The sequence below is a fragment of the Melanostigma gelatinosum genome (assembly GCF_949748355.1).
Source record: "Melanostigma gelatinosum genome assembly, chromosome: 5".
In the NCBI taxonomy this organism is placed as follows: domain Eukaryota; kingdom Metazoa; phylum Chordata; class Actinopteri; order Perciformes; family Zoarcidae; genus Melanostigma; species Melanostigma gelatinosum.
Genome location: NC_136638.1, coordinates 2,148,238 through 2,162,500, shown reverse-complemented (window position 1 = coordinate 2,162,500; position 14,263 = coordinate 2,148,238). Strand labels below are relative to the sequence as shown.

The window sequence follows — 14,263 nt, the reverse complement described above, 5'->3', positions numbered from 1 at the left end:
AAGCGTCGAGCCCTTTGTAGCACTCCAGCTCGTCTTTTGTGTAAGGACTGGGGGTGTTCACGAGATACGTGTAGATGTTGGCGTAGTTTACCGATGGAAGATAAGTAGGATCGGCACTGAAACCATCTGCACTCATCGTATAGGGATCCAAATTACCAATAACCTTCAATTTGGCCAGGTAGCGAACCTTTGATGCACTATCCAGTGATTCAAAGTATTGTATTTTCGCCGCACTTCCTTGTTTACGCGCCGCCATGTAGGATCTGTATGTACTCCAACATGGCCGACCGACCTCGTAACTAAGGAGATCGTGACGTCGGTGAGACCACTCCATAGGGCTGCAGCAGGTCACACAGATAGGCTGGGGTGGTGCTATTTTAACACTTAAACACAAATAACATTTTAAAATGAAGTATGTACTCTACGGTCAGCCAATGACGGGATTTTAAGATTGGTGACGCGTGTTCACGCCTACCTGTACCAGTTAAAAGTCTCCTGCAGAGTTCTGCACCAGCTGAAGGCGTGATTACAGCAGACAAGAGTTATAACAGTCCAGCCTGGAGGTGAGAGAAGCATGAATTACTTTCTCCAGGTCTTTTATATATCACACGTCAGAAACACATGACCTGTTATATATCACACGTAAGAAACGCATGACATGTTATATATCACACGTCAGAAACACATGACCTGTGATATATCACACGTCAGAAACACATGACCTGTGATATACCACACGTCAGAAACACATGACCTGTTATATATCACACGTCAGAAACGCATGACATGTTATATATCACACGTCAGAAACGCACGACATGTGATATATCACACGTCAGAAACGCACGACATGTGATATATCACACGTCAGAAACACACGACCTGTTATGTCAGAAACGCATGACATGTTATATATCACACGTCAGAAACACATGACCTGTTATGTCAGAAACGCATGACATGTTATATATCACACGTCAGAAACACATGACATGTTATATATCACACGTCAGAAACGCATGACATGTTATATATCACACATCAGAAACGCATGACATGTTATATATCACACATCAGAAACGCATGACATGTTATATATCACACGTCAGAAACACATGACCTGTTATGTCAGAAACGCATGACATGTTATATATCACACGTCAGAAACACATGACATGTTATATATCACACGTCAGAAACGCATGACCTGTTATATATCACACATCAGAAACACATGACATGTTATATATCACACGTCAGAAACGCATGACCTGTTATATATCACACATCAGAAACGCATGACCTGTTATATATCACACGTCAGAAACGCATGACCTGTTATATATCACACGTCAGAAACGCATGACCTGTTATATATCACACGTCAGAAACGCATGACCTGTTATATATCACACGTCAGAAACGCATGACCTGTTATATATCACACGTCAGAAATGCATGACCTGTTATATATCCCACGTCAGAAACACATGACCTGTGATATATCACACGTCAGAAACACATGACCTGTGATATACCACACGTCAGAAACACATGACCTGTTATATATCACACGTCAGAAACACGACCTGTGATATATCACACGTCAGAAACACGACCTGTGATATATCACACATCAGAAACACACGACCTGTTATGTCAGAAACGCATGACATGTTATATATCACATGTCAGAAACACATGACCTGTTATGTCAGAAACGCATGACATGTTATATATCACATGTCAGAAACGCACGACACGTTATATATCACACGTCAGAAACGGATGACATGTTATATATCACACGTCAGAAACACATGACATGTTATATATCACGCGTCAGAAACGCATGACATGTTATATATCACACATCAGAAACGCATGACATGTTATATATCACACATCAGAAACGCATGACCTGTTATATATCACGCGTCAGAAACGCATGACCTGTTATATATCACGCGTCAGAAACGCATGACCTGTTATATATCACGCGTCAGAAACGCATGACCTGTTATATATCACGCGTCAGAAACGCATGACCTGTTATATATCACACGTCAGAAACGCATGACCTGTTATATATCACACGTCAGAAACGCATGACCTGTTATATATCACACGTCAGACACGCATGACCTGTTATATATCACACGTCAGAAACGCATGACCTGTTATATATCACACGTCAGAAACGCATGACCTGTTATATATCCCACGTCAGAAACGCATGACATGTTATATATCACACGTCAGAAACGCATGACATGTTATATATCACACGTCAGAAACGCATGACATGTTATATATCACACGTCAGAAACGCATGACTTGTTATATATCACACGTCAGAAACGCATGACCTGTTATATATCACACATCAGAAACGCATGACCTGTTATATATCACGCGTCAGAAACGCATGACCTGTTATATATCACGCGTCAGAAACGCATGGCCTGTTATATATCACACGTCAGAAACGCATGACCTGTTATATATCACACGTCAGAAACGCATGACCTGTTATATATCACACGTCAGAAACGCATGACCTGTTATATATCACACGTCAGAAACGCATGACCTGTTATATATCACACGTCAGAAACGCATGACCTGTTATATATCACACGTCAGAAACGCATGACCTGTTATATATCACACGTCAGAAACGCATGACCTGTTATATATCACACGTCAGAAACGCATGACCTGTTATATATCACACGTCAGAAATGCATGACCTGTTATATATCCCACGTCAGAAATGCATGACCTGTTATATATCCCACATCAGAAACGCATGACCTGTGATATATCACACGTCAGAAACGCATGACCTGTGATATATCACACGTCAGAAACGCATGAAATGTGATATATCACACGTCAGAAACACGACCTGTGATATATCACACGTCAGAAACACGACCTGTGATATATCACACGTCAGAAACACATGACCTGTGATATATCACACGTCAGAAACACATGACATGTGATATATCACACGTCAGAAACACATGACCTGTGATATATCACACGTTAGAAACACATGGCCTGTGATATATCACACGTCAGAAACACATGACCTGTGATATATCACTCGTCAGAAACACATGACCTGTGATATATCACACGTCAGAAACACATGACCTGTGATATATCACACATCAGAAACACATGACATGTTATATATCACACGTCAGAAATACATGACCTGTTATATATCACACGTCAGAAACACATGACCTGTTATATATCACACGTCAGAAACACATGACCTGTGATATATCACACGTCAGAAACACATGACCTGTGATATATCACACGTCAGAAACACATGACCTGTTATATATCACACGTCAGAAACACATGACCTGTTATATATCACACGTCAGAAACACATGACCTGTGATATATCACACGTCAGAAACACATGACCTGTGATATATCACACGTCAGAAACACATGACCTGTGATATATCACACGTCAGAAACACATGACATGTTATATATCACACGTCAGAAACGCATGACCTGTGATATATCACACGTTAGAAACACATGACCTGTGATATATCACACGTCAGAAACACATGACCTGTTAGATATCACACGTCAGAAACACATGACCTGTTATATATCACACGTCAGAAACACATGACCTGTGATATATCACACGTCAGAAACACATGACCTGTGATATATCACACGTCAGAAACACATGACCTGTGATATATCACACGTCAGAAACACATGACATGTTATATATCACACGTCAGAAACACATGACCTGTTATATATCACACGTCAGAAACACATGACCTGTTATATATCACACGTCAGAAACACATGACCTGTTATATATCACATGTAGTTAGATACTGACTGTGCTTCGCTCTCTCATAATGTGAAGCACATATAATATAATAACACATCTTTAGATCTGGAATTCCGTCAGGGTAGGATGGTGTTGATGTGCTAGCATTGAAACAGTTATATGGTGAATGGTGTAGCTAACGCCACTGAGCTAACGCCACTGAGCTAACCGCTAGGTTCACTGGAGTGGTCTATGGCAGTTGATATAACGACAGTAAGTTACATAATAGACCAATGTCAATGACTGACTACAGTTCCGTTGTTTGACATGACAAACAACAGCCTTATAAGAGTCCCCAGCGCTATATTGTGCCGGCTCTTAATTGGCGGTAACACACCACCCTTGAGACGGGCTATGACACCATTATTCGCCTGCCGTCCGAAGTTGAACTCAGCTAAGAGAGCTAACGTAACTAGCCTTCATCATTCGTGGTTCCAGACCAAACAGCGACAGACAGGCGGGGGTGAGTGGGACCGACAGAAACAGTCACGTTAACGGTACACTACCTCCGACTGTGCACGGACTGTGTTCTCCTTGTGGACGTCTTCGCACTGCTAGCTAACAGCTACCGTTCTCAGAGGGCGAATGACCACGTGTCAAGCTACTCGTAGACACCCAGAAATAGTGTGTAGGAACTTCCGGTTACAATATTAATATACCCTGTTCCAAACATAACGGACCAAGGTTACGGCAACGGTAGTCATATGTTCATATCATAAGCGACAGATATGTAAATAGGAACGTGGCTGAAAGAAACAGAGCTTTTACGAGCATATGAAATCGAGCAGACGAGTTTGACTAGTTTATTGTTCCTTTTACAATAACTTGTAGCGAATGGGTAACAGCGTCATATGTAATAATATGCAAACGCCAATTCATAATTACGTAAAAATGGTGAGCTTCCACTTTGTGTTCGTCCCTTTTCTGTTAGAACATGCCAATACTTCATGTCCAAAAACAGCTCCTTGATCCTCATCCACAGCCCACACCTCACCCACAGCCCACCCCTCATCCACAGCCCACAACTCAGTCCACCCACAGCCCACACCTCACAGTCCATCCACAGCCCACACCTCACCCACAGCCCACACCTCACCCACCATAAAATAACACATGTTACCGTTCGTTAGAAGAACAATAGACAGGACATAAACACAGATTGTTACCAGTTCCTGCACACCGACTGTTCTTACTACGTGGTTTGTTCAGTCTCTTTATTTCCCGATGACATTATTGGGGGAAAACACACTACAGCGCAGGAACATTGGCGTCATGGCTGGCCTCCATATGGAAGACTTCTATTAAGACTCAGTGAAAAGCATGACACCACAAAGGACTGTCGAGCCCAACATTGTAAAAGACTAACAGGGACACGAGTAGATCAGCTGTAATGTCACGAAACTAAACAGGTTTGTTTGGCAATGCTGTGGTGTGTTTCTCATATAACAGTCTCAAGGATCAGAAATGTGAGGAGTGTCCGTCCACTTCCTGGACTGATCAGAATAGAAATGAGGACTAGCCCATGTTGTGGCGGTTTCCATAACCTCTGCGATGAGTCTCTTTCCAGTCGTCCCAGTTTCTGGCTTTCAGCAGAGACTCCTCGTCATCATCATCAGCCTTCTTCTCTTTATCTTCTTCTTCCCTCTCCTTTGCGTCGGTGTCCTCCTCCACAGCCGGCCTCGTGGGAATCCCCTGGTCAGGCATAGCTCCTCGTTTCCTGTGCTGTTCATACCAGTCGTCTACTGTCATGGTGGGGAGGCTGGGGTAACCAGCCCCGAACACTTGAGCCTGTGGATGAAACCAACACATTGTGTCACACATTGTTGCACAGCAGGTTGAGGAGCCTACAGCCAGTGCTGTTTGCTATGTGGATCTGTACATGCCACGTTGGAAGGAAGTTTACTGTTCTGATGGAACCCTATCCAGAGCTCCTGCTGCAGCGCTCTCTGCTCTATAGTCATCATGTCAGCTCCCTCACCTGCGCCATCTTCCAGTTTTATGCTTCTGTGATGCTGAGTTATTACCACTACTCTACCCTCTCAGTGTCTTTGAATGTGCACTGAGGGATGTTAGCTGCTCTTTGCTGATTCTTCTTTTAGGTCAACGGCTGCAGAAGATACGATCGGTCTCGGTCCACTCTGCGATCGGTTTCCCTCTACTGTGATCGGTCTCTCTCTAGTCTATGATCGGTTTCTCTCTAGTCTATGATCGGTTTCTCTCTAGTCTATGATCGGTTTCTCTCTAGTCTATGATCGGTTTCTCTCTACTGTGATCGGTTTCTCTCTAGTCTATGATCGGTTTCTCTCTAGTCTATGATCGGTCTCTCTCTAGTCTATGATCGGTCTCTCTCTACTGTGATCGGTCTCTCTACTGTGATCGGTCTCTCTCTACTGTGATCGGTCTCTCTCTAGTCTGTGATCGGTCTCTCTCTACCCTGTGATCGGTCTCTCTCTACCCTGTGATCGGTCTCTCTCTACCCTGTGATCGGTCTCTCTCTACCCTGTGATCGGTCTCTCTCTACCCTGTGATCGGTCTCTCTCTACCCTGTGATCGGTCTCTCTCTACCCTGTGATCGGTCTCTCTAGTCTGTGATCGGTCTCTCTCTACCCTGTGATCGGTCTCTCTCTACCCTGTGATCGGTCTCTCTCTACCCTGTGATCGGTCTCTCTCTACCCTGTGATCGGTCTCTCTCTACTGTGATCGGTCTCTCTCTACTGTGATCGGTCTCTCTCTACTGTGATCGGTCTCTCTCTACCCTGTGATCGGTCTCTCTCTACCCTGTGATCGGTCTCTCTCTACCCTGTGATCGGTCTCTCTCTACCCTGTGATCGGTCTCTCTCTACCCTGTGATCGGTCTCTCGCTACTGTGATCGGTCTCTCTCTACTGTGATCGGTCTCTCTCTACTGTGATCGGTCTCTCTCTACTGTGATCGGTCTCTCTCTACTGTGATCGGTCTCTCTCTACTGTGATCGGTCTCTCTCTACTGTGATCGGTCTCTCTCTACTGTGATCGGTCTCTCTCTAGTCTATGTGCTACTTCTGCAATCACCAGCAGCTCTTCTTGCTGGTTTTGGTCCAGCACCAGCTGGCCTGTCTCCCACCCAAAGTGTTACCTGAACAGCGTCCTTGGTGAGGATGAAGGGTTTCATGGGAGGCCTGACTGGCTGAAGTGGTTGCTTGGCAGCGCCCTGCTTCAGCCCATCCATGTTCTGGAGTATCTCCACCTCCTGGTCAATGCTCTCTATTTCCTCCAGACACACAGCGACCCATCTCCGGACATTCAGATTGTAGAAATCTCTGCTGACTTCATCGTCTGCCTGTCCGCTGTCCACAGCTCTCCGTACATCCGACAGTCTGGCTTCCAGCTCCTTCCTCTGGCGGTACCGCTCGATCTTAGCTTGTCTCTGTGCTGCCATGGAAACCAGGTCTGATGGGCAGGGTTGAGGCTGAAACAAGAAGCACGCATCACAACTCAGTATCACCAGATCCATGCGCAAACTCCGCTGCTAGTGACTCATCTATTGAAGCCACCCTCTCAAACAGCACTGCCCTCTACTTCCTGCAGGGCTCTGCTCAGTCAGCTGGGGTTAGGTGTGACGCTACTGTTGATATGAACACTTCCTGCATGACCTTCACAATAAAAGTGTTTTGATATGAAGGCAGTGACAAAGGTGAATGACAGCATAGTCAGCACATTCTCAAAGATCACTTGATAGTAAGCAGGTTATGGATGGGGGTATTGTGGGGAGTACGATGTGTGTGTGTACGATGAAGACACACGAGGGGACAAATGTTGTCAATGTCAAAGACATTCAATTAAATCTTAAAATTGAAAGATTGATCAGGAATCCTGAAAGCTGAGATTGAGGATCAGCTGACATTAGCCAGCTTGTTTTAGGCATTAGTTAAATGTTACCTTTTACCATAACATTAGCACCGTGCGAGTCGCCCGCGAGGCATGTTCTAAAAATAGCACCAGTCACCATGAAGCTCCATCTAAAAAAATTGAGTCGCTGTTCTTTTTTTAAAATCAAAAACGCTTGCATTAATGTAATATGACAATATTTAATATAACATTTTAAAATCTAAAATGTTTTATGTACATATGAACTCTGACCTTGTCTGAAGTCAAAGTTCAATATTGTGCGCATGTCAAATGGCCATCTCACTCTTTGCTGAGACAAGGAAGCAGGCTCAGCTACGATGGGAAGCTACGAAGCTAGATGTGGTTCTTACCCCCCAAACTAAAAACATGCAGAAAAGCGAAAGAAAACATACTACTTCCACAATGACTGGGAGGAAGAGTTCTTTTTTACGACAGTGAAAGACAAATGTGTGTGTCTCATTTGCGGGGCAACTGTTGCGACGGTAAGGCGGCACAATGTGGAGAGACACTTCAGTACGTGTCACAATAGCTTCCATGCTAACTAGCCACCTGGCAGCGCACTACGGAGAGAACAAGTGCGTGACTTAAAGGCAGCTTTGGGCAAACAACTGAAGCTTCGTTTAGAGCTGCACAGTTTTTGATGAAGAACAAGAAACCCTTTTCGGACGGGGAGGTCTTGAAAGAAGCAATGATGATAGTTGTTGCAAACACTGTGCTCAGACGAGAAGAATGGTCCCGTGGCCATCTCCGCTCTCTCTGATGTGCAACTGGGGGCGAGTACGATGGTAAGAAGTGTCGGCTATATCCGAAAACTTAACGGAGCAACTGGACCGGGATCTGGTTCAGTGCAGGTGGTTTAGTATCCAGTGCGACGAGTCCGTGGACAGCACCAGTTCAGCTGATGATGTTTATCCGAATGGTGTTCGATGATTTCTCCACAAAAGAAGAAGTCCTGACACTTCTGCCCCTGAAGACAACAACGAGGGGAATCGACATCTACAACGCGGTGAAGAGTTTCTTTGTGGAGAAAAAGGTTCCGTTAGAAAAGCTGGTGTCTGACAACAGATGGCGCTCCCGCCATGACGGGCCGGCGTGGAGGCTTCATTGCACAATGTAAAGGTGACCCAGACTTCTCAAAATGTATCCATTACCACTGCATCATTCATGCTACAGATTTGGTGATTAGTACTAATGTGATAGGATTCATTTGGAAGTGAAAGAGTTGATTTTTTTACATAACTTACATAACTGATCATTTGTATAAACATGGGACAGAGTTCACGATTTGTTCAAAAATGTTACAGTCCTCTGACTTTCAAATGTTGAAAGAGATTAACAAATAAATGTTGCATGTTTAAATATATCTGTTTCCTACCATCATTGTTGTGGAAATAATTGTTAATTATTGTGAGGAATAAACATAAACATGATCAGACAGTCGCTTCACAAATATTATTATTATTAAACGGTGATCTGTGCAATTTTGTTATTCAGGAAGTTTGTATCAAACAAGTAGCCCTTCGTACTGCTCAGTACCCTTAAAGTAGCTCTCGGCTTCACAAAGGTTGGTGACCCCTGCTTCAGAGAATGTTCCAGAGAGACGATAAGAATACCTACATGACTACCAATGATGGAGGCTGGCTGGTGATCGCAGACTGCATAGAAGAAGACGCACTCAATAGACAGCTTGGGTTCAGATGCAGAACACTGCTATTCAGCCAGAGTGTGGAATGAAATGTACAGCGATGAACCAAATACTCTGGACTGCTCTTTCCCCGGCTCGCGTTGAAGGAAATTAAAACTGAACAAACGCTGGTCTTCAAAGACCGTGTGACTACATTGAGGAGAGTTCTGTGTATTGCACATGGGCAACGACAGTCGTCTCAGAGAAGTAGCTCTTAAATGGTCCAGCTCTACCTCTCCCACCAGGAGGCAGAACCGGGTACCACATCCCTACAGTTGCTGGAAGAAAGACAATTAGAGCGGCTCATTGCTGTGAGAAGAAGTGCCGGTGTGGTATCTAATGCGCTTACATGCATCGATGGAAACGCTGCACAAGCCGGAGATGATTTGTGATTTGAGATGACCTCTGTGATGTCCACCTTAAATGGGCCTGGAGTTCAAGACTCACCGTGTCCGGTCGACACCTTAGAGAGCCAGTGGAGAAGCATCAGCAGGCTCCTCAAGTGATCGGGCATTGAAGCGCTCAAAGCTGCGCTGTCAGGCTTCAGCACTGGGTGACATCGGACTGCTCACCCGGACAATATCACCCGTTCATGTTGAAAGAGCATCGTCCCAAGTGACGCAGCTGAAAGATGACAGGACATCACCCAGGACAACAGCTCCTTTCCAGCCTTCTGCATGTGCACTTCTACACCCAGTTTATTTTTCAATTTGAATTATTAATCTTAAAATGTATTTATTTCTTTATTCTTTTCCAAACATCTTTATTTATGAATTGTCTTTATATTTCCTCATACATAAATATATGTGATAAGTTAATGCCTCCGTTTATTATATTATTTTTGGTTCATTTAATGCCATATAAATGTATTAATGCGGTTTTGGCCCTCCATATTTCACAACCTTTAAGCAGGTTGCATTTTGGGGCTTTTCATGATTTGTGTTTTCACTTGTTTGACTGCAGTCGCTGTGGGTTGCACAGCTATTTATTTATTTATTTATCTATCTATCTTTGCTGATTTTAATTCATATCCTGTTTGTAATGGTTTTACAGTTCTACACTGGTTTTCTGATTATTAGACTGATGATTGAATTGGGCTGTTTTTATTCAATTATTAATTAGCAGTTTGAAACTGTAGATCTGATCTGGCAACACTGATCTCGCCTACTGATGCTATTGGTGCTGCTGCTGGTGGTGCTGATGCTGCTGGTGGTGCTGCTGCTGATGATGCTGCTGCTGCTGATGATGCTGCTGATGATGCTGCTGCTGCTGATGCTGCTGCTGCTGGTGGTGATGATGCTGATGCTGCTGCTGGTGGTGATGATGCTGATGCTGCTGCTGGTGGTGATGATGCTGATGATGCTGCTGGTGGTGGTGGTGATGACTCAACAGTTCTGCTCCTACAACTAACACGCAAACAGCTACTGCTTCTTCTACAATGGTTCATTCTAACATACACGTTAGAATGAATGAATATGCGGATTCTACGTTTCGACACATTATGCACAAAAACGTAGCAACCCAGCATCCTCGGCAAGTGATCGAATGGTAATGTTACCGAACGTTTGCACACGTCACTCGTCACTTACCGTTACCGTGGCTGTAGACGATCCGCTTTCTGATGCCTCATCAGGACTTGCGTTTTCATTGGCCGCGCGTGGCAGTTCAAAGCGTGATATGTCATACTCTTTACATCGCTTCAAGAAGTCCATGAAGTAAGCGCGGGCTGCCTGGACTGTCTCTAGTCGCTTGTCCCGGCTGGTCTGCTTCATGGTCAGGGCTCCACACAGAGCGGGCAGCAGCAGGTACTTGAGATCGGCCGTGGCGATCTCCTCGAGCTCTTCATTGCGGCTGAACAGGTCGAGCAGGGCCACCATCCTGGCCGCTTCCTCCAGCATACCGATGGCGCGTTTAACCCGGACCTGGATGCCGGTAGAGGCGAGGGGTTCGTTCGTACTGTCCACCTCCTCAAATATCTTCCACCCACCTTCAAGCAGGTCACAGAGTTTAGAAGGTTCCGCGGCTGAAACATCGTTGGTGTTTTCATATTCCGCCATCTTGTCATAGTTTCCGGGTTCCGTCTTCTTCGTCTATTTATTACGTTGAAGTGGCTCAAGAAGCGTTACTGCCCACTACAGGACAAACACTGCAACAACAGTCGGAGGTCCAACAGCGTTACACTCACATGTTCAACATACTGTAGGCTATGTACATGCTCAAATTCACCACAATTATACATGCGTTTACATTCGAGATGTCTGCTGCATCCGGTGTTCAGCAGTTGTCTTACATTGAAACTATAGTTGGAAAAGATTTTGCCTCATTGTAATTAGTGCCAGCGGTTGGTTCTGTGGAGACATTCAACTTTGTGTTTTCTCTTCCAAGCAGTGGAAGCTGTTCTCACGTTATGAATGGATGGAACCAACCAGGTCAGGGCCAGTCTTAATATGGACAACAACCATGTTTCACAACAGGAAGTGTGAATCGTCTGCTCCAATTCCATTTGAACACAACAGTTCTACTGCAGGTGAAAATTATACAAAGTGCATGTCAAAAATGAATGACTGTTAAGTTACTTGATAAATCCAAAAACAGCTTAAAAGGGCCAGTGCGGCGCATTTTGGGGAATGGACTATAATATTCATAACTATGTTTCCATTAGTGTCTAATCAGCAGAAACTAAGGAGCCAAAAATGAGTCCTTCACATCTCCATCTCTTCAGAGCTATGCTATACGTTAGCAGGTTAGAGAGGAAGGAGCCGGCTCTCTTCAGAGCTATGCTATACGTTAGCAGGTTAGAACGGGAGGAGCGAGAGCTCTTCAGAGCTATGCTATACGTTAGCAGGTTAGAGAGGAAGGAGCCGGCTCTCTTCAGAGCTATGCTATACGTTAGCAGGTTAGAGAGGAAGGAGCCGGCTCTCTTCAGAGCTATGCTATACGTTAGCAGGTTAGAGAGGAAGGAGCCGGCTCTCTTCAGAGCTATGCTATACGTTAGCAGGTTAGAACGGGAGGAGCGAGAGCTCTTCAGAGCTATGCTATACGTTAGCAGGTTAGAGCGGGAGGAGCGAGAGCTCTTCAGAGCTATGCTATACGTTAGCAGGTTAGAGCGGGAGGAGCGAGAGCTCTTCAGAGCTATGCTATACGTTAGCAGGTTAGCGCGGGAGGAGCCGGCTCTCTTCAGAGCTATGCTATACGTTAGCAGGTTAGCGCGGGAGGAGCCGGCTCTCTTCAGAGCTATGCTATACGTTAGCAGGTTAGAGAGGGAGGAGCGAGAGCTCTTCAGAGCTATGCTATACGTTAGCAGGTTAGAGCGGGAGGAGCGAGAGCTCTTCAGAGCTATGCTATACGTTAGCAGGTTAGCGCGGGAGGAGCGAGAGCTCTTCAGAGCTATGCTATACGTTAGCAGGTTAGCACGGGAGGAGCCGGCTCTCTTCAGAGCTATGCTATACGTTAGCAGGTTAGAGAGGGAGGAGCGAGAGCTCTTCAGAGCTATGCTATACGTTAGCAGGTTAGCGCGGGAGGAGCCGGCTCTCTTCAGAGCTATGCTATACGTTAGCAGGTTAGCGCGGGAGGAGCCGGCTCTCTTCAGAGCTATGCTATACGTTAGCAGGTTAGCGCGGGAGGAGCCGGCTCTCTTCAGAGCTATGCTATACGTTAGCAGGTTAGAGAGGGAGGAGCTAGAGCTCTTCAGAGCTATGCTATACGTTAGCAGGTTAGCGCGGGAGGAGCCGGCTCTCTTCAGAGCTATGCTATACGTTAGCAGGTTAGCGCGGGAGGAGCGAGAGCTCTTCAGAGCTATGCTGTATACGTTAGCAGGTTAGAGAGGAAGGAGCCGGCTCTCTTCAGAGCTATGCTATACGTTAGCAGGTTAGAACGGGAGGAGCGAGAGCTCTTCAGAGCTATGCTATACGTTAGCAGGTTAGAGCGGGAGGAGCGAGAGCTCTTCAGAGCTATGCTGTATACGTTAGCAGGTTAGAGAGGAAGGAGCCGGCTCTCTTCAGATCTATGCTATACGTTAGCAGGTTAGAACGGGAGGAGCGAGAACTCTTCAGAGCTATGCTATACGGTAGCAGGTTAGAGCGGGAGGAGCGAGAGCTCTTCAGAGCTATGCTATACGTTAGCAGGTTAGCGCGGGAGGAGCGAGAGCTCTTCAGAGCTATGCTATACGTTAGCAGGTTAGCGCGGGAGGAGCCGGCTCTCTTCAGAGCTATGCTATACGTTAGCAGGTTAGCGCGGGAGGAGCCGGCTCTCTTCAGAGCTATGCTATACGTTAGCAGGTTAGAACGGGAGGAGCGAGAACTCTTCAGAGCTATGCTATACGTTAGCAGGTTAGAGCGGGAGGAGCGAGAGCTCTTCAGAGCTATGCTATACGTTAGCAGGTTAGAGCGGGAGGAGCGAGAGCTCTTCAGAGCTATGCTATATGTTAGCAGGTTAGCGCGGGAGGAGCGAGAGCTCTTCAGAGCTATGCTATACGTTAGCAGGTTAGAACGGGAGGAGCGAGAGCTCTTCAGAGCTATGCTATACGTTAGCAGGTTAGAGCGGGAGGAGCGAGAGCTCTTCAGAGCTATGCTGTATACGTTAGCAGGTTAGAGAGGAAGGAGCCGGCTCTCTTCAGAGCTATGCTATACGTTAGCAGGTTAGAACGGGAGGAGCGAGAACTCTTCAGAGCTATGCTATACGTTAGCAGGTTAGAGCGGGAGGAGCGAGAGCTCTTCAGAGCTATGCTATACGTTAGCAGGTTAGCGCGGGAGGAGCGAGAGCTCTTCAGAGCTATGCTATACGTTAGCAGGTTAGCGCGGGA

The 14,263-nt window shown here is 45.7% G+C and overlaps 2 protein-coding genes across 2 annotated transcripts in view; both read right to left on the bottom strand.

The window, feature by feature from the left end:
- Nucleotides 1-501, bottom strand: part of abhd18 (abhydrolase domain containing 18) — a gene marked incomplete at its 3' end in the record, with an annotated part of 25,820 nt that extends 25,319 nt beyond the window's left edge. The window contains exon 1 of the mRNA XM_079268739.1: nt 476-501. The remainder of the gene's footprint in view (nt 1-475) is intronic.
- Nucleotides 502-5,008: 4,507 nt separating this feature from the next.
- On the bottom strand, nt 5,009-11,519 carry igbp1 (immunoglobulin (CD79A) binding protein 1; the record flags this gene model as incomplete). Its single annotated transcript, XM_079269383.1, has 3 exons — nt 5,009-5,680; nt 7,006-7,338; nt 11,052-11,519. 3 exons carry the CDS (start codon nt 11,517-11,519, stop codon nt 5,408-5,410), a joined length of 1,074 nt encoding a protein of 357 aa, XP_079125509.1. The 3' UTR covers nt 5,009-5,407.
- Nucleotides 11,520-14,263: the final 2,744 nt, after the last annotated feature.